This window comes from Borostomias antarcticus, assembly GCF_949987555.1.
Source record: "Borostomias antarcticus genome assembly, chromosome: 4".
NCBI classification, from domain to species: domain Eukaryota; kingdom Metazoa; phylum Chordata; class Actinopteri; order Stomiiformes; family Stomiidae; genus Borostomias; species Borostomias antarcticus.
The window spans coordinates 35532117-35556535 of NC_140237.1; the positions used below are offsets into that span (position 1 = coordinate 35532117).

General features: G+C 46.7%; 1 protein-coding gene across 1 annotated transcript; it reads right to left on the reverse strand.

Moving 5' to 3' along the window:
* zdhhc7 (zDHHC palmitoyltransferase 7) lies at nucleotides 1-24419 on the reverse strand. The gene is made up of 8 exons (XM_084436965.1): nucleotides 24287-24419; nucleotides 20449-20518; nucleotides 15877-16212; nucleotides 13919-14043; nucleotides 9964-10060; nucleotides 3302-3383; nucleotides 1961-2091; nucleotides 1-581 (listed from the first exon to the last, which is right to left on the reverse strand). The coding sequence occupies exons 3-8, from the start codon at nucleotides 16198-16200 to the stop codon at nucleotides 402-404; spliced, it is 939 nt and encodes a 312-aa protein (XP_084293091.1). The 5' UTR covers nucleotides 16201-16212; nucleotides 20449-20518; nucleotides 24287-24419; the 3' UTR covers nucleotides 1-401.

Sequence of the window (24419 nt, forward strand, 5' to 3'; positions counted from 1 at the left end):
CCTTATTTCATACTGTATCATTTTTAAAAAGCCAGAAAAGGAGCTCTTTGAAAAAGAAAAAGAAACAATATTTCATGACATGCTGTTGTAGACAGAAGTGGTGAGATCATGTCTACATCAGAACGTGAGAGAGGGTAGTCTTTTCCAGGGTGACCGATTCGCCCGTTGGGTAGTCTTTTCCAGGGTGACCGATTCGCCCGTTGGGTAGTCTTTTCCAGGGTATCAGACTCGCCCGTTGGGTAGTCTTTTCCAGGGTGACCGATTCGCCCGTTGGGTCGTCTCTCACTGAGGGCGCAGGTGCTGTGCTCCCCTCTCTGCCCCTGCGAAAGCCACCCAGGAGACCCCGTTCAGGATGTCCGGGACAGCAAAGGTTGGCGAGCTGCATCTGATCCCTCCGGCCCTCAGATGGAGATCTCCGGGCCGCTGCGGCGAGGGCGAGTCGTGATGAGGCGGCGCAGGCGCAGTCCTGCGAACGGGTTGATCCACAGGAGGGAGGGCGGGCCTCCGAACACGGCCTTCATGCCCTCCCAGCGCACGCGGCGCTCCCATGTCGGCTTCTCGTGCTTCAGACGCTCAATCTCCTGGAGGAAAGAGACACACACTTCAAACACTACCTCAACCCAGGTCTGGTGCCAGCGGGTTTGCGTTTGTCTTTTTTACTTCTTTATTTTATTTCTTTATTTAACCTGGTTGGGAAGTTAAGAACAAATTCCCCTCCAACAGGAGTGCAGCTTTTTCTTTGCCATTGAACATATTCCAAACATTTAAACTACTAAATCTGGATGTTTATACAACGTGTTATTTGATTGCGCGACTAGTATCATCTTTTCTGGTCTAGATTACACAGCTCTCCTGTCAACCTGTCAGTTTTAAAGAGAAAACTCAGCTTTATTGTGACTGGTCAGTCATCTAGTACAGTGACTGTTCTTTACAAATGGGTTCACATCCAACTGCCAAGACATGAAAAACATGGAACTGCCTTCCCAGTTCTAAAACTGTACTTGTACAAGATTTGACATGATGAATCTTAAAGATTCCAGTTTTAGAACAGGGAGACATTCCAGAATTACAAACATTCTCAAACTGCTTGAAACGATCTTGATTGTGGAACGTGAACCCAGCTTTCCACATCCACCATCTCTCAGGCCTCCTCAGCAGTCATGATGCCAGGTCTAATACGCAGGGAGGCACCTGCAACCATTTCATTCCTTCACAGATACCAGGAGAATTGTGCCCAGGATGATTTGCGGTCCAAGTCAGACAGGCGCATTTGCCTGAAGACCCAACAGTTACGAACCCAAAGCCATTAAGAGTGTGAGAAAGCAGCACATGAAGAGTGAGTCAGCGGTGCAGGACAATGACTCGGCCAGATTGACTGAGGTCTGTTATTTCCCTGGAGGGACAGAGGTGCTGATGGTGCTGCTGTACAGCCATCTGCTCAAAGAAGGGAGGGGTCATAGATCCTACGATGAAGACTTTGGGGCAGGGGGGGGGTCATAGATCTGATGATGAAGACCTTGGGGGGGGGGGTAATAGGGCTGATGATGAAGACCGTACAGTTGAACCAAGATGTCCCTAATTGAATAAAACATAGGAGTGTTTGACGCAGAGTGGAGCTTTCCTGCTTTTTTGACAAACACAGAGCCCCCCCCCCCCCCCCCCCCACCCACATGGGACTTCAAGGAGGGAGAGTACGCAGTCTGGGTCTGCTTCTGAACACAGCTGGGGTCGGGTGAGTTCTCCGTGTTTCAGAAGTACTATTGTTTCATTTTATTGATAAGTGCACAAACACACAGATGACTGAGGCTACCCTAAAGGCCATGGTGTGCTCATGCTGATCATGATGATGATGATGATGGTTGTGGGATTGAAGGCGGTGTGTGTGTGTGTGTGTGTGTGTGTGTGTGTGTGTGTGTGTGTGTGTGTGTGTATGCGTGTGTGTGCGTGTGTGCTGACTCACCGTCTCGTCGTTGCAGATGGAGTGGACCTGCGTGCCGAACATGACGGCGGTAAAGAGGAGGAAGAGGACGGCCTCCAGACAGAGGAAGATCAGCAGCATCACGACCACGGATGGAGAGAAGTCACTGCACTCTAGAGGAGAGGAGAGGAGAGGAGAGGAGAGGAGAGGAGAGGAGAGGAGAGGAGAGGAGAGGAGAGGAGAGGAGAGGAGAGGAGAGGAGAGGAGAGGAGAGGAGAGGAGAGGAGAGGAGAGCTGGTTAGTTTCATACACTCCCTTATGACAGTAAAAAAGCAATCTGCAGTCTGATCTCACTCCATTTGCCCCCCCCCCATCGCAACGCGAGCCCCTCAATAAGCAAACATTACATTCACCATGTCCAGAAACACAGATAAACCCAACCGTGGTCCACACTTGCGACTGCGCCATCGACACAAGTAATCCAACTCCCTGCATGCTCTCAACCCCCTGCATGCTCTCCAATGTCTGAAATGCGACTGCACTCTGTTCTGATCACTCTTATAGACGCCGGTGTCGACATCCGCAGTGTCAACGTTATGCTGCTAGAGACCAGAGCGCTGGGTGAAACACTACCCCCCCCCCGCCCCACCTCCGCCCCCCCCACCTCCGCCCACCCCCCCCCCCCCCCCGCCCCCACCCCCCCCCACCCCACCCCCGGGTCACTTCCACAGGCCGCCAGCGGAGCGACAGCTGCTGGACGATGCCTGGCAGCTCGGAGCTGGACCTGCAGCAGAGATCATCTGCTGCTCCGCGGCAAACACAACATCGCCTTCTTTACGGGAACAGACATATCAGTTTAGTTTGCTATTCTTGCACTTTGCCTTCAGCACTAGACTATGCTCTTGGTCACTTGTTTTAGAAAGGAGATGCACTTGTGAGTTCTGGCAAGTAGTAGTACATTGGCTTTTCCTACGTTAAATACAATTACTATATTGTACACAATTCTTCTAATTGTTCTTCAATCACTTGCTTTGGATAAAAGCGTCAGCTAAATGACTAATGTAATGTAATATCACATGTATCACATGTTCCTGTGTCTCTTCCCCTTGTTGTTCATGTGATGACGTTTACAATTACATTTAGCTGTTCTTAAAACTCCCACACCTTCTTTTTATGTCTTCATTTCACCAGGGAAAAGCGCCAATGAGACGGTCTCTTTTACAAGGGTGACCTGGCCAAGAATGCAGCAATCAATAAAACTATGCAAAACGTACAGTGATAGCAAAGTAGATAGCAACGTTTATAGAGACCGTGTGAAATGATGTTTAAATGTACATGACTTGACATCAAGGTTGTTATTATTATTATTATGAGTATTCTTACCATCCCACTGGACCTGAACACAGCTGAAGAAGTGCAGGGTGCTGAGACCCAGGGCGTGGGTCGAGATCAAGGATACGTACATCTGCAGGAGCAGAGGAGAGGAGGGGGGGTGAGGGGGAGGTAGAGAGAGGGGGAGGAGGGGGAGGTAGAGAGAGAGAGAGAAAAGGTTTAAAGGGAAAGGTCAGTGGGGAATAGTGAGAGAGAAGGAGAGGGAGAGGGAGGGATGGTGAGAGAGAAGGAGAGGGAGAGGGAGGGATGGTGAGAGAGGAGGAGAGGGAGAGGGAGGGATGGTGAGAGAGGAGGAGAGGGAGAGGGAGGGATGGTGAGAGAGAGGGAGAGGGAGAGGGAGGGATGGTGAGAGAGGAGGAGAGGGAGAGGGAGGGATGGTGAGAGAGAAGGAGAGGGAGAGGGAGGGATGGTGAGAGAGAAGGAGAGGGAGAGGGAGGGATGGTGAGAGAGAAGGAGAGGGAGAGGGAGGGATGGTGAGAGAGAAGGAGAGGGAGAGGGAGGGATGGTGAGAGAGAAGGAGAGGGAGAGATGGTGAGAGAGAAGGAGAGGGAGAGGGAGGGATGGTGAGAGGGTTGAAAGGAGAAGAACCGCGGGGACCGGTGCCAATAGGAAAGAGAACAGAGGGTTTTCACCACTCATAATACACTGTGCTGGATTCTTTGTTCTGTGCCGGTGAGCCGGGAGAGATTCCTCTCTGTCACCGTCACAAACAAGATGACGGTGGCACAGTGGACGGGCTGAGCAGCGGCCTCAAGACTGCAGCACACTCCATCATTACAGTGAATAAAATACAAGCTGCAAAGCTTTGTTGTTGTTGTTGTTGTTGTGTAGACCTGTGACCCAGAAGCGGCTCTTCTTCTACGGTAGCCTCCAAACTCAGTAATAACGAACAAATGGCAGAACATGAAATGATAATAGCAATGAATAATAATCTAGTAGACAGCACAAAATGAATAACTATTTAGTCAATAATATATGTTTACAAAGATGAACGTTTACATAATTGAATGAAATAAAGAACAAACAATAAAGTGGTAAAGAGAAAGGAAAAAAAGTAAAAAACTAAAAAGAAAAACAACCTGGCAACTACGGTAGTCTGAATAAAAACAGGATATAATGCAATATGGATGGTTATTATGCATCAAGCACCAGGGGTAGACCATTCTACTGGGATGATGACCATTTGTCCAGAAGTGGTTTCCAAATTTTCAGGAAAACCTTTTCTTTGTTGGCCAATTGGTATCGAAGACCCTCCATGTGAATAACATTACCTAGCTCCCTCAGCTAGTGAGGGAATGTAGGGCTGGACTCCACTGTTTTGGAGAGATTTCCACTGTTGATGATTTCCACTAATGAGGCGTTTCACTAGGAGAGTGCAAAGGGAGATGGCCTGAACAATGTGTTAATCTAATCTATTACAGAATTCACAGATACCCCAAAGATTGCAAGGAAGGGATCTGGTTTTATTGTTTTACTGTATGCTTTCCATATATAGTTGAATATAAGGGACCAGAAAGAGAGAAGCTTTTGGCACAGCCATAGCTGATGAGCTAGCGTACCTGATGAGCTAGCGTACCTGATGAGCTAGCGTACCTGTGTCCTGTTAGCACTTGTCACGTATAGGAGAAACGTCAGGATAGAAAGAATGAAGTCTTAGTTTTGTATAATAGAGCCTATGGACAATCTTAAATTGTTTATGTCGGTGTCTAGCATTCATGGAGGCGTTACAAATCTTAGTAAGAATGTCATTCCATGAGTTCTTCCACCCAAGCATTTCTTAGTTTATCATCAGACACCTCAACATGGACTTGCAGAGTTGAATAAAGGAAAGAAATGGACCCTTTACTGTTGGGGTCGTGGCGTGCGAGGATGTCAAGTGAAGGGTGTGTAGGTATATTTACTAAATTTGGTAAATGAGTCCTGAGGAAGTCTCTTATTTTCAGGTATCTAAAATAGTGTGTTGAAGGCCGACTACTCGACAGTTGCAATTGCTGGAAAGATGCTAGTGTACTCCCAATGTACAAGTCACTAATTGTGGCCATGTTTTTCTCTTTCCAGTTTCAAAAGGTCAGATTGTTTAAACCTGGGGGGAAAGTGTGGTTGCTACAGATAGGAGTGTCAGAGTTGACTTTAGGCAACTTGAGAAAAGATTGAATTTGCCTCCATATTCTTAGGGAGTTTAAAGCTACACGAGATAACTCGGCACTTTGGCAGCCCCTCTGGTCGTGATAAAATCGGCACTAACGTTTTAAGAACCACACTTCCCACAATCCCCCACTCACTCGCTGTAATGATGGGAAAAAAATGATAAACGTTTGTGCCGCAGATTGTAGCTACTTTCTGGAAGGATGGCTTCAATGCAGGTAAATACTGGTCTTCTTTCTTGTATGTAGATTTTGTTTCGCGGGGCGAAGTGTTTGTTTTCTTCCTGATATTGTGACACGCAGAACGTGTCACTTCCGTTTCCACCACAAGATAGCCAGTACACCGAAATTCTAAAATAATAAATTCACAGGGTCTCATGCAGTCTCATGTTACGAAAAATTTACAGGATTTTGGGGGTCTTTCTTAGGCCAATGCACAAACTAATAGCAAGTAAAGGTGAATGTTGAACCATAAAAAAGTTCTCATTAAGCTTTAAAATGATGGGTCTGGTTATGTAGGATGGGATTTTTACCTTGTCAGGATTGTTCAAAAGTGCAGCAAACGTCTGACTGCCTGTTCAATCTGAAGCCAAGAATTAGTGTTTGACTACGTCAGATCTAATGATGGTCTGGTACGCCAGAGGGACAGAACTCTTAGGTTTGCTGCTTAATAGTAAAGTTTAAACTGAGATAGGCCGAAACCACCTTCAAACTTACTTTTACATAGGTGTACTCTTGATATTCTGGCCACCTTATTGCTCCAGATAAATGAAGAGATAATAGAATCCAATTTCTAAAAATAATATAGAGGTAATTCCATATCCCTAAGCAACATTGCATCATATCGCCATTGGCTACCCTTGGATGTGTTCTCGCCCAGCTTCAGTGACATGGACGACGGTGAATGATCTGATATTATGATAGGGTGGTATTTTATTTCATCAATGGCCGATGTTTATCGGGAGTCTAGCAAAAATAAATCTATATGGGAAAACGATTTGTGGACTGGAGAGAAAAATTAGTAGTCTCTGACAGTTGGGTGTAAGAGTCTCCATATATCTACTAGGTTCAAATTGTCTACCAGAGTATTTAAACGGATGCTAGAGCTGGATTGGATAACATTTCCGCCTATTACTATATTAGAGTCAGAGAAATTCAGTATGGATCTGTTCATCTCAAGTTCACTCTGGCGAATTTTCGGCATCTCAGGAACCACATGTCCATAGAGGCAGCGGAAATGTACATGTTTTCTCTCATACTATCCTACACAAACTACTGTTTACCCACCTGGTCTACTGCTAACATCACCACAATAACACCGGTTATTTCTCTATACAAACAAGCACTCAAAATACTAGATAAAAAACCAAGATTTTCTCATCATTGTGCAATTTTACAAAAATATAGACTATTAAGTTGGGAAAACCTTGTTCTCTTTAAGAACTGCTGCCTAATGTACAAAATTCAGCATAACTTGGCTCCACCTCCACTCTGCAATCAAGTCCATTTCCGCTCCTCTGTAACTGGTGCTTCTGGAGGGGACGCCAGAGTCCCCAGAGGGACAGCCAGAGTCCCCAGAGGGACAGCCAGAGGGACAGCCAGAGTCCCCAGAGGGACAGCCAGAGTCCCCAGAGGGACAGCCAGAGGGACAGCCAGAGTCCCCAGAGGGACAGCCAGAGGGACAGCCAGAGTCCCCAGAGGGACAGCCAGAGGGACAGCCAGAGTCACCAGAGGGACAGCCAGAGTCCCCAGAGGGACAGCCAGAGTCCCCAGAGGGACAGCCAGAGGGACAGCCAGAGTCACCAGAGGGACAGCCAGAGTCCCCAGAGGGACAGCCAGAGGGACAGCCAGAGTCCCCAGAGGGACAGCCAGAGTCACCAGAGGGACAGCCAGAGTCCCCAGAGGGACAGCCAGAGGGACAGCCAGAGTCACCAGAGGGACAGCCAGAGGAGACTGCAAAATTTTAGAAAAGAGCGCATTTGGGCAATCGTTTTTCTCTTATGAAACAGCGCCTGAGTGGAATAACATCCCACAGAACATTAGAGTCCATTTCATTCAATACCTCTAAATATAATCTTAGGAACTGGTTGATAGATAATCAAATATGTGAACACTGATGTGTATACCATGTGGGGATGAACTGTGTATATTGCAAGGGTTGAATTATATATGTTATATGTTATTGCTAATGTGTTTGCACTTGTGTTTTAATCTTTTTTACTAGGTACTAGCTGATTATTTCTGGCAGGGGGACTGCCAATGTAAACTAGCCTTTTGGCTACAATTGGGTACATTTACATTCTATTTTATAAAATGTTTCTTAATGTACATTATCCCTCTCTAACAAATAAAATAAACTGAAACTGAAACTACCGAGGTCTGTAAGCTGACTGACCGACATGGGCACTTGTATGCAGTTCACTGAGAGTCACGCTGGGCGGCTAGAAAACGCTCCGCATCAGATGGTGAAAGTGCGGTTCCTGCCGTTGAGCGTCATCTTAAAGCGAGCTGGGTGGAGAACCGTAGCGTATCCTCGCCGTTTTGCATTTCTCTCTCTCTCAGAGTCAAACTGTTTAAGTTGGTGCAGTCTCTTGTGTGAAGTCTGGGAAGAAGATCTGTCGATTCTCGTAGAAAATGGGGTGTTTCTCACTAGCCAGCCTCATTATGAGATCCCGAGATTGTGGATAGTGCAGCTGGGCAATGAATGGCCTCGGTGGGGCAACTTCCTTGGGCTTGGCAGCGAGAGATCTGTGGGCGCGGTCAACTTTAAAGTCAATTCCAAAGTGCTCTTTGCCCAGTAGATATATCACTGAATTGATACTCAGTGGGTCTGCCTCCCTCGAAGGCCTCAAGGATTACAACAATTCTGATGTTCTGGCGTCGGGATCTAGATTCCAGGTCATCAAGCTTTGTTTTCAAATATTTGTTGTCAGACACAAGGGAGTCGCAGAGCCTCTCCAGCTCGTCAATCCTAACTGTCGTGGCCCTCGACCGCCGTTTCAAGTGACTGAAGGCGTTCACTGGTCTCCATGACATCTGCTTGTATCTGCTGTATTTGAGTGCATAGGCTAGCGAATTTGTCATCTAAATTCTTGTTAAGGTTGGTGATTGCCTCAAGCAGGTGTTTTTGAGGGATTTTGTCTATGCACCTCTGGATCCATTGAGTATGTTAGCGGACAGGCTATATCTCTAGAGTGCACCCTTTGACGAAACGTTGATATCGGCCGTTGTATACAGTATGATCGTAAATAACCTTATAACATGGCTTATAATGCTAAATTCAGAACCTGTCCTTTAAAAATTGTGTGATGTGACAAAGTTAGCACTTTATGCTAGTGCCCATTCAAAACATGCACACAGCGCCCTCTGGCTGGTTGGTGGTATATAATATTGTGACCGTGGTAAATGTGTGACACAATGACCTCAATACAAAGTAGATGACGCTGTCATACCCTAGAACCAGCTACAAAGCTTCGCTGGTCCTGCTGAATTTACCTGGTGGGCCAGCCTGTCTGTCTCCCTGTCTGTCAGTCTCCCCCCTATTATACTGTGTATATATATATATATATACACATATATGTGTGTGTGTGTGTATATATATATATATATATATATACACACACACACCAATAAAGTATCTATCCATCTATCTGTTTATGGTCATGGAGGTGTATCTGTACCCCTGTCATTACCGCTTGCGGTTATATATACTTTTTTTTTTTACAAAATAAATTCCCTCTTACAACAATGCATGAGTGTGTGTGCGAGTGGGCATGTGGTCTGACTGGTTCCACAACCTGAAACCTCACTGGGGACAGCACTATTACATAATACACACCATTACTATCACAGGCTATACACAACTACATTCAGGATGCAGGTTAACCATTGCCCATTTCATTTTTTATATTCAATAGAAGTAATTGAGATTATGTGAATCATACAAGTACTATTTTCTAGCTCAGCTACAAATAGCCTTGGCCTAATTGCCAGCTGGTCTGTACTAGTGACATCTGAGCTGGTCCTGTTCTCCACTTCCAGTGAACAGTACTATTACAATACTTCCAGTGAACAGTACTATTACAATACTTCCAGTGAACAGTACTATTACAATACTTCCAGTGAACAGTATTATTACAGTACTTACTCTTCCAGTGAACAGTGCTATTACAGTAGTTCCAGTGAACAGTATTTATTGTACTTCCAGTGAACAGTACTATTACAGTACATACACTTCCAGTGAACAGTACTATTACAGTACTTCCAGTGAACAGTATTATTACAGTACTTAGTGAACAGTACTATTACAGTACTTACAGTGAACAGTACTATTACAGTACTTACAGTGAACATTACTTTCAGTGAACAGTACTACTGCAGTACTTACAGTGAACAGTACTATTACAGTACTTACAGTGAACAGTACTATTACAGTACTTAGTGAACAGTACTATTACAGTACTTACAGTGAACATTAATTTCAGTGAACAGTACTATTACAGTACTTACAGTGAACAGCACGAAGAACCTCTGGTTGTTCTCCCCCACACAGTTGTTGACCCAGGGACAGTGGTGGTCCATCTTCCGAATGCATCTCTTACAGATACTGGAGGAAGAGCAGAGACAACACAACACAGCAGGGTTAGGGCTAGTCTTCCTCAGCCTCAGAACGGATGTGGCCTCCCTTTACAACCAGCTAATCAACAGGCTGCAGTGACCACAGATATGTTAAAATTAAAACTAGAAAGTACATTTCCTGGAGAAAATGTGAGGTGGGCTAGCTGCTGCAGCTGTATGCAACAGCTACTGCTAGTACTACTACGGACCGGGCAATCTCCATGCACCCACCGGCGAAGACCGTGCGTCTCTAGCCACTCAGGGGCTGAGCTGTGGGGTCTGTGGCGTGGACAGTGGCGTGGTGGCGAGACTCCGACCCCTCAGGTCAGAGCTGGTCGAGGACAGTGTACCCCTCTCCGGGCCACCTACCCGCCTGCACCGGTGATGACCATGTGTCTCTAACCCACTCAGGGGCTGAGTTGTGGGGCCCGTGGCGTGGACAGTGGCGTGGTGGTGAGACTCTGCCCCCTCAGGTCAGAGTCGGTCGGGGGCAGTGCAATGACCTCCGGGCAATCTCCATGCACCCACCGGCGAAGAACGTGTGTCTGTAGCCCACTCAGGGGCTTAGTTGTGGGTTCTGTGGCGTGAATAGTAGAGTGGTGGAGAGGCTCCGCCCCTTTTGGTTATAGCCAGTCAGGGACGGTGTACTCCTGTCTGGGCTACCCACCGGCCCCCACCAGTGAAGATCATGTGTCTCTATTCCACTTTGGCTGAGTTCTGTGCTATCACATTAGTTATAAAAGGGTGCCTGTACCTTTAAGAGAGGCTGCACAGTGCACATGCACACAAATTCAAAAAAGCAACAGAAAGAAAGAAAGAAAGAAAGAAAGAATGAAAGAACATAAAAAGGTGCGTATACCTTTAAGATACCTTCAAGCTCTCTCCTGTGAACTGTCACCATAGCAACCACAGCGCAGCAGCACAGCTCTACAGCACCAAAGCACAGAACACACAGAATTCGCTGACTCACTCGCCATACGTTTCAATGGGGAGCGCAGTTGCCGAACAAATCGCCATACAGCAAAAACTATAAGTCACACAGCTTAGATACTTACAATGTACGAATCAGCACAGTTGTGTGAACATTTCGATATATAATATGTGTATGAGCTGTTAAAACTGTAGGCATAGCGACAAGTTAGAAAAAGGGTAAAAATGCAAAATTAGCAGCTCAAAAGTTAGAGTGCGTCGCCATACGTTTCAATGGGGAGCGCAGTTGCCGAACAAATCGTCATACAGCGAAAACTATAAGTCACACAGCTTAGATACTTACATTGTATGAATCAGCACAGTTGTGTGAACATTTTAATATATAATGTGTGTGTATAGGAGTGCCAGCAGTTTACGACATTTTTTGGAAAATTGTTTTTCAAAACAATTATTTTCCAAGCAACAGCTGCCACCACTCTAAAAACATCAAGCTACTGAACATTCCACCAGCAGTTTCAATGGCACAAAAATTACTATTAAAAGTTAAATTACTAAAAAAAATATCCAAAATCTGAATACATCCGATTAATAGCTAAATGTCATGAACATTTTAAAGTTTGAATGAAGTTTCTAGCACGAAGTATGAAGAAGTAGTTAAGCGGCAAAAAACTGGGGAGAACTATAATAAAGAAAGAAAGAAAGAAAGAAAGAAAGAAAGAAAGAAAGAAAGAAAGAAAGAAAGAAAGAAAGAAAGAAAGAAAGAAAGAAAGAAAGAAAGAAAGAAAGAAAGAAAGAAAGAAAGAAAGAAAGAAAGAAAGAAAGAAAGAAAGAAAGAAATAGGTGAATATCACAAGTTGGGCTAGCTTCTACAAGCTAGCCCACCTAATAAAAAAAACCTTGGCCAACAAGAGCGTCTATGCTTGAAGTACAATTCTGAGATATTTATTTGTCCACACGAGATGATGAATAGAAGCTGCTCCCAGGAGGCCTGGTCATTTCCTGTCCTCTCCCTGTTTAATGTCACAGCTCAAATTGCTTCAATTAAGCCTGTTTCCCATCTGTCAATAACCCATTCAGTCCGGCTATTAAACAGTCAAGCGAAAATCAATCTGAAATATTGTGAATGAGTGATTACAGTGCAATACATCAGAGACTGTTGAGGAGACAAATACTGCTGGGAGGTGATTCACAGTCTGGGAGAGGGGAACAGGCCTTTATTTCACCTAGCGTCGTTTTTAAATGTGCTCTATAAATAAAGTTAGAGTTGAGTTGACTAGGAACACAGACTCAGATGACAGAGGCATAGAGGCAGTGTTTGTTACAGGTATGTTGGTGGTTTTGTTAAGAGTGTGTGTGTGTGTGTGTGTGTGTGTGTGTGTGCGCAGGGCTGAAAATTAACACCCGCCACCCGCCAATGGGGTAAAATTTCCATTTGGCGACTACATTTCGGAGGCTATCTGCATTACGCTGGCGGGTAAATGTTTGTACCATGTAATAAATTATGCGTGCGATGACGCCACATTCATGCAATAGACCGGCGTTCTGTTTGTTGTGTGTTGCACTCAAATAGCTCCCCCGCTGCACCAAATAAAGTTTTCAGTCACATGACTGTTGCGGAGCCTCGCGCACTAGGAGAGACTGGTGACACGAGGATACTCGCACATAGAAAATCTTTCCCATTTACCTCAGAGGACGCGCGCTACTACAGTCAACACCTACAGATGTGTACCATCCTGTCTCTGGGCTTCCATAGCGTACCAAGCCACTGTTTCTCAGAAGGGATGTCTTTGATCGCTTGTCATGTATCTTATGAGCTCTGAAGACGGTTCTGGTTCCTCCTTGACTGACTTCACTGCTCATCCAGCTCAGGTTTAACTTTACATGATGACAGGCTGGGAATATGTTACAGTATGTATTTTGTTCATAAACACATAAAGACCATGAGGTTAAGGCTTGGATCATTTATATCTCATATTTGTGTAGGGTTAGCTAGTTATGGATAATTCTACACCGTGGAAGTGAATGGAAATTAATAATTGAATTTCTAGGCATTGAATTAAACTAATTTATTTTAAATTTTACTTTGGCCTCTTCCTTAAGCATGTATTCAACATAATACTATTATCTGAATGAAAAGTACTGAAACAGATGTATAATGTGACAAAAAAGGCAATTTATTATTTTGGCCGTGATGGAAATGAACTGTCAATCATTAACATTATCAGCTGGTTCCGGTGTGTGTGTGTATGACTCCTGTGTGACTGTGTGTGTGTGTGTGTGTGTGTGTGACTCCTGTGTGACTGCCCGAGGGTTCCTGGAGACGGAGGTTACGACAGGGGGAGTCATGCTGCTACCCAGGGGGGGTCTAGGCATGGGACGGGTCCCCACCGTATAGTTGCAAGGTTGCATGATTGAGAAGAGAGAGCTTTGTCTCGAAGGACGTAGGGGGGTGTGGGACACCCACCCCTCCCTCTCGTCAGGAGGTTCAAACCACTGTTCTGCTGTATGTTATTTGATTTGGGCAGGCACTGACCTGCCATCCAGACAGGTCATCTGTGCATTAGACAACGCCATGTTCTTTTATATGTTATACCTTCTGGAATAAACCGCTTTTGCTCGAGACTCAAATCCCGTGTTGGAGAGATTCATTTGAAACACCTGAGAAAGGAGACACTGGACTGTGTGGTATATTTGGAGATTGGGGGTCCGTCTTTTATTGGAAACAAAAAACACAACGCAGAGCTAATCAAGGACAATAATAAAAGACAACGAGATTCAACAGCCGGTAAAAAATATACTTGGCCGGTGGATTTTTTAATCTACCAGTCCCCTTGGCAGGTGAGCCAAAAAGTTAATTTTCAGCCCTGTGTGTGTGTGTGTGTGTGTGTGTGTGTGTGTGTGTGTGTGTCTAACTCACCTACAGTGGTGGGCCCTCTCAGGCTTGATGCTGCAGCACTTGGGACACTTGTAGATGACCTCCCCAGGTTTCAGCTGCAGGCTCTCCATGTACTCCTTGGTGGCGTTGCCTTTGGGAACTGCGCCCTAAGGAGGCGTCAGAGACATCGGCGTGAAGCCGGTTAGTCACAGAGGTCATGACCTTGAAGATCGTGTGTCATTCAGTCCAGCTCCGCTCTGATTCGGTCCTGTGCCGTCGTGTCTCTAGCCTGCGGCTGCGGAGCGTACGAGGTCCTGTCCTCCATTTCTACACAGCCGGTCACAGACATTAATGTCCTCCTTTGTTCTAAAACGTCCAGTGTTGATCGTGAAATGGGTCATATCATATTACGCAATCGATAATCAATAGGATAATGAGAAGGAGGTGCATGTACATCTACCTCAGACCTCCCTTAAACCGTCCTCACATCTACCCCTCATCAGAATGAAGGGGCGTTGTCCCTTCTATCAGGCGAGCTCCATTTACCCCACAAGCACATCCTGCTTCTCTTAGCTATTTTAGTTTTTTTTTTAGTGGAGCAAAACCACAGAGCAGCGGTGGCATTGTTTACCTGTCATCAGACATATGACTTCCGCATCAAGTGACAGGCTTTATTCTTTCCAGTGAGTAGGAGTTGAAAGCGGCAGAGCGGGCCAGGCGACATGGCTCAGAACAGCCCTGCAGCGCGCACGGATATTACCCTGACCCTGGAGCACTAGTGTCAGTCAGTCCCTCTCCCTTCGGCCTGTTTCAGGCTTATTGACTGTGACAGCCTGCTTATGTGGCCTGCCAGGGCCCTGTCTACCCCCCTGGAGAACAAGAGAAATGGATTTAACTGTTACAATTAGACTTGACTTCCTCCTATCAGCACCTTACTGCACCACATTGGTGCAAGTTCAATATGGTCTCTCTCTCTCTCTCTCTCTCTCTCTCTCTCTCTCTCTGGGACAGAGCAGAGGAGATGAAGTGTGTCAGATCTGTTTAAAGTGAGAGGGAGACATGGGTGTGGTATTAGCTGTATGACGGGCAGATGGACACACAGCAGTAACACCTCACTCAGATAAGCTACTTAGTGTACAGTACATGTACAGCGCCGTTATGTGACAATCAATATGGAAACCACCAATCCAAGAAGACTCCATGCATCCCTGTGAGACAGGGATTCTTCCCATAAATGGTAAATGGACTGCACTTATATAGCGCTTTTGCGACACTCAAAGCGCTTTACAATGGCCTCTCATTCACCCATTCACACACACATTCACACACCAATGGCGGTAGCTGCCATGCAAGGTGCTAACCTGCTCATTGGGAGCAATTTGGGGTTAGGTGTCTTGCTCAAGGACACTTCGACATGTGGACAGTCGGAGCTGGGATTCGAACCACTGACCCTTCGATCACTGAACGACCCGCTCTACCAACTGAGCTACAGCCGCCCCCATAACCCACATCGACAGCCAGACACATCATGTCTGCTGTCTCCATCGTCCAGAGCTCTATAAGTTATACTTAGGTCGTAGCGATGTAGCATGCTGACCTAGTGATAACATGGTTATAGTCTACTCTACAGTACCTCCTATTATTCTGCCCAGACTAGAAACGTGCACCATGGATGACCACGCCCCTCCACTGTGCAGGATGGCTGATAGTGGAGATTAGCAGTGGTGATACTGACCGGCAGATTAACCGTCTCCGTCTGACCCCCCCCCCCCCCCAGACACGACCTAATCCTCCCCGTCTGCAGAGGCTCTGATGCTCCTCCCCCTTCATATTGATAAACCAAGAGGCCACGCAGACAGCTAGCTTGGTAACCCGTCCTGAAACACACACACAGCTAGCCTGGTGACCGTCGTGAGACACACACACACCTAGCCTACCCCCCCTCCTCCTCCTCCTCCTCCTCCTCCTCCTCCTCCTCCTCCGACCCCCCTCTTTCTCACCGGGTCGGACAGCATGGCCCGTAGGTGGGATCCCAGCGCCAGCACGGCCAGCGAGTTGAAGGCCGCCCCGTTGATGGCGGCGTACCAGAAGCTCTTGGAGGGCAGCAGCATGACGAAGTTGATGACGAAGCCGGCGTAGAGCACCAGCAGCCAGGTCATGGAGGCGCACACCATGCCGCAGCTGTCCTGGATGAACCACACCCGGCCGGCCGCCGCCTCCCCTCCACGGGGCGCCGCCGCAGACCCCGCCTCCTCGTCTTCGCCGGGCGCCAACAGCGGGCGGTGCTGGTCCATGTCCCGCAGCCGGTGGTCTGAAGACTGCATCCTTCCTTCACCCTAGAGAGCAGAGGAAGAGAGGAGAAGAGAGGGGGAGGGAGGGAGAGACAGGACGACAGAAAGAGAGTCAAGCACAGAAGTGTGTGTGTGTGGGGGGGGGGGGGTAGACAGAGAGAGAGAGAGAGAGAGGGAGACAGAGAGACAGAGAGAGAGTAAAGCACAGAAGGGTGAGGAGAGGTGGACAGAGAGAGATCAAGAGGTAGACAGAGAGAGAAAGAGTGAGATGGGCATAGAGAGAGAGGTAGACAGAGAGAGATCGAGAGAGGGGTAGAGAGAGATTGACAGAGAGAGATGCAGACAGAGAAAGTGAGATAGAAAGAGAGAGAGAGACAGATTGAGAGAGTTAGAGAGATGGAGAGGGGGTCAGATTGAGAGAGAGAGGGGCAGAGAGCAGGGCAGAGAGAGAGAGAGAGAGTATAAAATCATAACTTCATCTCCTTTTCTCTCAAGGCTGCCTTCACCCTGGCAGAGTAAGTCAAACTTTATTTCTATAGTGCCCTTCACAGGACGAATGTGATTCACAAGTGGATTAAAAATACAAATCACACAAATACAAATACACACATAAAATACAGGCAGCTCCTTCTATAACATAAAAACCACAACAACATAGAACAAATCAGTAGCTGAGCTACAGATGTCCAAAAGCCTGTCTGAACAGGTGAGTCAACTGACTCAAAAGAGTTCTCAGATGTTGAGGCTCTCAAGTCCTGAGGGAGTGCAGAGCCTAGTGGCCACCGCCCCAAAAGCTCGGTCACCCTTAGTCCTTAGCTTGGTCAGGAGCCCCTGGTCGAACAACCTCAGGGACCGGCTGGACATGTATAAGTGGATAAGGTCGCAGATACAGGCTTGACCATGGAGGGCTCTGTAGGTGAACACCAGGACCTTGAACTGGATCCTGAAGTGCACTGGGAGCCAATGTAGGCAGGCAAGGATGGGGGTGATGTGGCATGACCTCTTTGACCTGGTGAGCAACCTGGCAGCAGCATTTTGGACCAGTTGCAACTGGTCCACAGATGATTTATTAAGGCAGGTGAACATTGAGTTGATTTCCATTAAGGGACCCATATGGTTTGCCACCCTAGAGGCGACACTGTCTGAGGCTACAAACCGGACTTCAGTTTCAGTCGCATTGGAGGACGTTGCAGTCCACTCCTCAATGGCGGTCAGACATTCATGCAGTATGTTTATATTTCCCATCCTGTCAGCTTTAAAAGAGAAAAACGATTGGATATCATCTGCATAGCAATGATAAGAGATGCCCTTGAATTTGCTGATTATTTGGCCAAGAGGAAGCATGTAGAGAGCAAATAGAATAGGAGCTAAGACAGAGCCCTGAGGGACGCCGCAGGAAAGGGGGGCGGAGTCAGACTTAAAAGGACCAACGGACACAGCAAAACTTATCTTTTGGAGGTAGGATGCAAACCAATTTAGGGCGCTCCCAGAGATACCCACCCACTCCTTAAGCCTGTCTAGCAGGATGCTGTGATCTACCGCATTCTAATGAGTCTGACGACATCCTTATATCGTTTGAGACTCTTGAGGAGAGCGGTTTCTGTGGAGCGGTTCTGTGGAGTGGTTCTGTGGAGTGGTTCTGTGGAGTGGTTCTGTGGAGTGGTTCTGTGGAGTGGTTCTGTGGAGTGGTTCTGTGGAGTGGTTCTGTGGAGTGGTTCTTACGAAAACCTGATTGGAATGTGTCTAATATATTATGGAACAGTGCTGAGCTGGTTAGAAACCACTTTTTCTAAAACCTTTGAGACAAACGACAGCTTGGAGATGGGACAGTAGTTTCCTGGTAGGGAGGGGTCCAGGTTTTTTTATTTTTAAGGAGGGCCTGGACAACCGCCTGCTTAAAATAAGATGGGACTGAGCCAGATTCAAGTTAGCTATTTATAATAGAGACCAGAGCTTCAAAGACAACAGTCTGGACTAGACTTCCACCCCCGGCTGAGGACGACCTCTGAATCAATCAAAGCGCCCTCTCTTCCCCCCAGAGCACCAGCCTCTCAGAGGGGAGTCCACCGTGGGCCCACCTAGCAGCACTACGGCCGCACACTCTGCTGCCTGCTCTCAGACGCATGAGTCACCGAGGACGCCTGTGTTTCAGTCAAGGGCAGGCGGGAGACGGGGAGCTAACCTGAGACGCGCCGTGACGCTGCTCTATGATAAATCGATGGCCCAGAACCTTCAACAGAGCGATCCTGGTGCGGGGCTGCGTGAGCAACACAGACTATTATTAATCACCTCTGGAGGCACCGGCAACAGGCTCCACGGTGACCTACCATGCTGAAGCCAAGCTCGCCAAACTAGGTTCTTTCTGCTGTGAAAACCGGAGAGCAGAGTCTCCTGCAATGAAAGCACAGCTGCCAAAGGCACTTGTGAAAAGTACAAAGAGAGCACTTTGGGCTGGTGTGACATTTGACCGTCACACGACAAACTTTAGATCCGTCTTTCTCAGAAAAAAAGAATCAAATTTCCCTCTATTCATTTTGCTGCAGCCGTGTCCACTTCAGAGATGTTTGCTAAACTTAGGATCTTAACTCCCACCGGACCCTTCTTCTCTCTCGGCCCGTCCAGCTCCAGGAAGGGCTCAGGTGAGCCGGTCTACTCAGACGATCGATAGACCTCTCAAAACCACGCTGGCGCCACATTCTGTGACAGGAAGGTGAGCAGCTAGCAGCCGGGCCCGGACTCTCTGGCTAGCTATTAGCCCCTCCCAGCCAGCCAGAATCCACCCAACCCTCATCCGGGCTTTAATTGAAACCGTTTGGTTGCTGATGTGTGTGATACGGGGTAATGACAGTGAATGGTGTACCATGGGAGCGCCCCGGACGCTAATTCAAACAGTCCCAGTCAACATGGGTAAACATTAATGAACTGCAAACTGACGTTGGGCGGACGTTGGTGGGCTCTCTCTCACTGTGAACAACGACTGGACCATGTGACTCAGAGCGGAGGATCCACGGCCAATTCTGCCTCAGCTACTGAGCTGTCGCACTGCTCAACCAATCAGAGGGCAGAAACATTATTCTCTGGTGAATACATCACATACCCTGCACTACCAAACGCACACACACACACATCTGATCTAACCCTAATACCCAAAGAAAACAAACTTATACTGTAGGGTTTCCAAATCCCCAACCAAGTTATTGATAGCAACGAGAGGACAACAAATTAGTCACCATCTTTAGCTGATGAGGTAGCTACTCCCAGTGGAGTGTTTGAGAGAGTAGTAACTAACTAATATTTATCTGCATACCAGGTTAATCCTGTTTTCTGCTGTTGCTTCTCAAACCACAGACGAGTATGAGCCCTGGATCTCTGGCCTCAGCCTCAGAGCTATATCCCTGGAAGTGTTTGACCACAGCTTGGTGATGTCACAGCTGGCTGCAGAGGTACCCAGAATGAGCAGGGCCCATTCAACCCTAACCCTAACCCTAACCCTAACCCGCAGGGCAGGCCAACCACACTACGCTATTATACCCCAGTTGTCCAACTGGCTGATTGTGCAGCGTAACATATTCCAGCGTGTGTTCAATTACACAAACTGTGCGTTGCGTCTGAGTTTTAAATGTCATGTTTTCCTTCTAAACCCAACGGAAAATGCTGTCTTTTGTAAATGGGGGGTAGTAGAAGTGCCTGGTGGCCAATTTTAGCCGGTATTGATTTTCCCTGGCCAGTGAGAGGCAGGTCCATTAGGGGCGGGCGGGCCCAGCTGCTAGCCCAGCTGTCTCCTCTCTCTCTGGGATGGAGAGAGAGGCTCCTTCAGCCCCTCTGCAGATGCCCCACAGAGCCTAGCCCCCCCCCCCCCACCCATCTGCCCACATACCCCGTCATCAGATTGTTGTTGCTGTCACTGAGGCACAAGGGCAACTTAGCATGAGCACAAGCCCACAGAGTAGGTAGGAACGTGGACAGGTCACCAGGAACACCCACCATCGATGCACAACTTTGGTTGAACATTAATGGTTGACAATTCAGAGAGATTACACTACGACAAGTAAGGGGATCATCTACATGACTGAAAGGAACGAGCAGCACAGAGGACTTTCCTTAACGTAGCCTGTTATTATCCATCAACGTAGTCTATTATTATCCATCAATGCAGACTGTTATTACCCATCAATCCATGGTGCAGTGCGGACCAGTTTAATCCACCCTCAACACAGGCTCTGAGTAGACTGAAACCTGTGTTCTAGGAGTGAAAATGACCCGAGATCCTAAACAACTCACCTGATAGTCTCCTCCTCACAGCAGCATGACTTCTACCCCACTGGCCAGCACTCAGGGACACCATGGAGAGCTGCAAGTGTGCACACACACACACACACACACACACACACACACACACACACACACACACACACACACACACACACACACACACACACACACACACACACACACACACACACACACACACACACACACACACACACACACTAAGTAGCATGAGAAGAAAGTGTGTCAGCATTGTGGCTGTTGTGCAGTGCAACGCGGTGTCCTGCCTACAGGGAGGAATGTTTCACAGACGCAACACAGATCTGCTCACTGGCCTCTTTTCTCTCCTAGCTGCCTCTCCGGAGGTTCAGAGAACCAACCATATACTCCTGTCCCCCACAATAACACCACACACAACCATATACTCCTGTCCCCCACAATAACACCACACAACCATATACTCCTGTCCTCCACAATAACACCACACAACCATATACTCCTGTCCTCAAACAATAACACCACACAACCATATACTCCTGTCCTCAAACAATAACACCACACAACCATATACTCCTGTCCTCAAACAATAACACCACACAACCATATACTCCTGTCCTCCTGTCCTCAAACAATAACACCACACAACCATATACTCCTGTCCCCCACAATAACACCACACAACCATATACTCCTGTCCCCCACAATAACACCACACACAACCATATACTCCTGTCCCCCACAATAACACCACACAACCATATACTCCTGTCCTCAAACAATAACACCACACACAACCATATACTCCTGTCCTCAAACAATAACACCACACAACCATATACTCCTGTCCTCAAACAATAACACCACACACAACCATATACTCCTGTCCTCAAACAATAACACCACACAACCATATACTCCTGTCCTCAAACAATAACACCACACAACCATATACTCCTGTCCTCAAACAATAACACCACACAACCATATACTCCTGTCCTCCTGTCCTCAAACAATAACACCACACAACCATATACTCCTGTCCCCCACAATAACACCACACAACCATATACTCCTGTCCCCCACAATAACACCACACAACCATATACTCCTGTCCTCAAACAATAACACCACACACAACCATATACTCCTGTCCTCAAACAATAACACCACACAACCATATACTCCTGTCCTCACTCAATAACACCACACACAACCATATACTCCTGTCCTCACACAATAACACCACACAACCATATACTCCTGTCCCCCAACAATAACACCACACACAACCATATACTCCTGTCCTCACACAATAACACCACACAACCATATACTCCTGTCCCCCAACAATAACACCACACACAACCATATACTCCTGTCCTCAAACAATAACACCACACAACCATATACTCCTGTTCTAAAGTACACATTATTGAACACGTAGTCAGACACACTACTAACATTGGCTGCTGAACTTAAGTGCAGAAAACGTATCGCTACATGAAGCATCATGACCATGACCATTACTTACTTACTTACTTACTTACTATGACAAATCGTGACCACCGCCAGTCAACACTTCTCTGTCTAAAGGCAAAGCGTAAAAACTCAAATACTAAATACAGCCCACTTCCCACGGGCTACACTCAAACCACACAAGCCTGTGGCATCGCTATCAGGGCCAAGTTCCACTTCCCTTTGATCTTGACAGAACTAAATTAATTTCCATGACTTACTAGTGGTCTAACTTGTCCACCCTGGCCAGTCTCACCCTCCTGCTCTGTCATGACTGGAAGAGCTTCCTCAAAACACCACACAACCATATACTCCTGTCCTCACTCAATAACACCACACAACCATATACTCCTGTCCTCACACAATAACACCACACAACCATATACTCCTGTCCTCAAACAATAACACCACACAACCATATACTCCTGTCCTCCACAATAACACCACACAACCATATACTCCTGTCCCCCAACAATAACACCACACAACCATATACTCCTGTCCTCAAACAATAACACCACACAACCATATACTCCTGTCCTCAAACAATAACACCACACAACCATATACTCCTGTCCCCCACAATAACACCACACAACCATATACTCCTGTCCTCCACAATAACACCACACAACCATATACTCCTGTCCCCCACAATAACACCACACAACCATATACTCCTGTCCCCCACAATAACACCACACAACCATATACTCCTGTCCTCAAACAATAACACCACACAACCATATACTCCTGTCCCCCACAATAACACAAGACACAACCATATACTCTTGTTCTAAAGTACACATTATTGAACACGTAGTCAGACACACTACTAACATTGGCTGCTGAACTTAAGTGCAGAAAATGTATCCCTCCATGAAGCATCATGACCATGACAAATCGTGACCCCCGCCAGTCAACATGTCTCTGTCTAAAGGCAAACTGTAAAAACTCAAATAGTAAATACAGCACACTTCCCACGGGCTACACTCAAACCACACAAGCCTGTGGCATCGCTATCAGGGCCAAGTTCCACTTCCCTTTGATCTTGACAGAACTAAATGAATAGGCTCTGTGCACCAGCTCCACTACTTCCTGAAAGTAACTTTGCATCTAGATTTCCTGTCCTATATGATTGGATTAAGTGATTAATCAGGTGTGAGGCAGACCCAGCGCACACCTGATTAATCACTTAATCCAATCATATTGGACAGGAAATAAAGATGCCAAGTGACTTTCCGGAAGTAGTGGAGCTGGTGCACAGAGCCTATTTCCATGACTTACTAGTGGTCTAACTTGTCCACCCTGGCCAGTCACACCCTCCTGCTTGGTCATGACTGGAAGAGCTTCCTCTAAACAACCTGCCGTTGCTTTCACAACCCACTTAAAGTAACGTTACACGATTATCTGGGTTATGCTATTCTAGGGCTCCACATCCAGCAGATAAGATGAACAGATGGCTAATAATAATAATAATAATAAGTTGTTGTCAAGGCAGCATCCCAGAGAACACGCAACGTCAGGGAGACGTTCAGATCATGTCTTAATAACGTCCTGGTCCTGAACCCCGTGTGCACGTCTGCTGGACCCCTCAATATTCACACGTCTGGCTTGGACCCCTCTAAGACGTCTGTGGACGTGCAGAACGGGTCCAATATCTGAACGACTAAAAGAAACATTCATTCTGGCTCCTAATTGGATGTCTTTGGACGTCCGAAAAAGACAGAAAAGACATCTAAAAGACGTATTTTAGACGTGTCTTTGCTCAGTGGGATAGAGGACCAGCAGCTCCGTTTATCACTCTGCAGAAACCTGCTGAATTACAAGCAGCAACCGAAGTGATGCTAACTAGCTAGTTTGGACTTGAACTCTTCTCACCAGTCATGCTCTCTGCTCGCCTGGCCATGTCAACAACACGGCAGGGTAACGATGAGATACAGCTAAAGAGCTAGCTAACGGCTGGTACGGCTCATAGGAGAGTATACGGGTATCTTGAGTCTGCTAGTGCTCACTAGTAAGTAAGTAAGTAACAGAACAGTAACTAGCTAGCTAGGAGCTAACTGCTGGAGAAGGCAGATGGAGATGTAGTGCTAGCTGATTGAGTGCTAGCTGCTTAGTATGACAGCCAAGCAAGCTGGCAGCAACACTATACTATACTACTAATATACTACTATACTACTATATAATATACCACTATACTACTAATATACTACTATACTACTATATAATTATCACTATACTACTAATATACTACTATACTACTATATAATATACCACTATACTTCTAATGTAATGTAATGCAACACTAACGGTTTGATCAACCGGTTCTTACCTCAGTATCCTCGTTGTTCAGGACGTGACTGTGTTTAGTCGTCGTTCAATAAGACAGTCTTTACATGGACGGCTAATATCACTAGTTACTAACCTGACATGGTTTATTTAGCATCAGTCAGACACATAACAAC

Excerpts from the sequence above, each read along its gene's own strand:
- zdhhc7 (XM_084436965.1), bottom strand. The coding sequence starts at position 16,200 with ATGCAGTCTTCAGACCACCGGCTGCGGGACATGGACCAGCACCGCCCG. Across the intron at positions 14,044-15,876 it reads GGGCCATGCTGTCCGACCCG|GGCGCAGTTCCCAAAGGCAA; the intron begins GTGAGAAAGAGG and ends ACGCCTCCTTAG. Across the intron at positions 3,384-9,963 it reads GGTTCTTCGTGCTGTTCACT|ATGTACGTATCCTTGATCTC; the intron begins GTAAGTACTGTA and ends CTGCTCCTGCAG.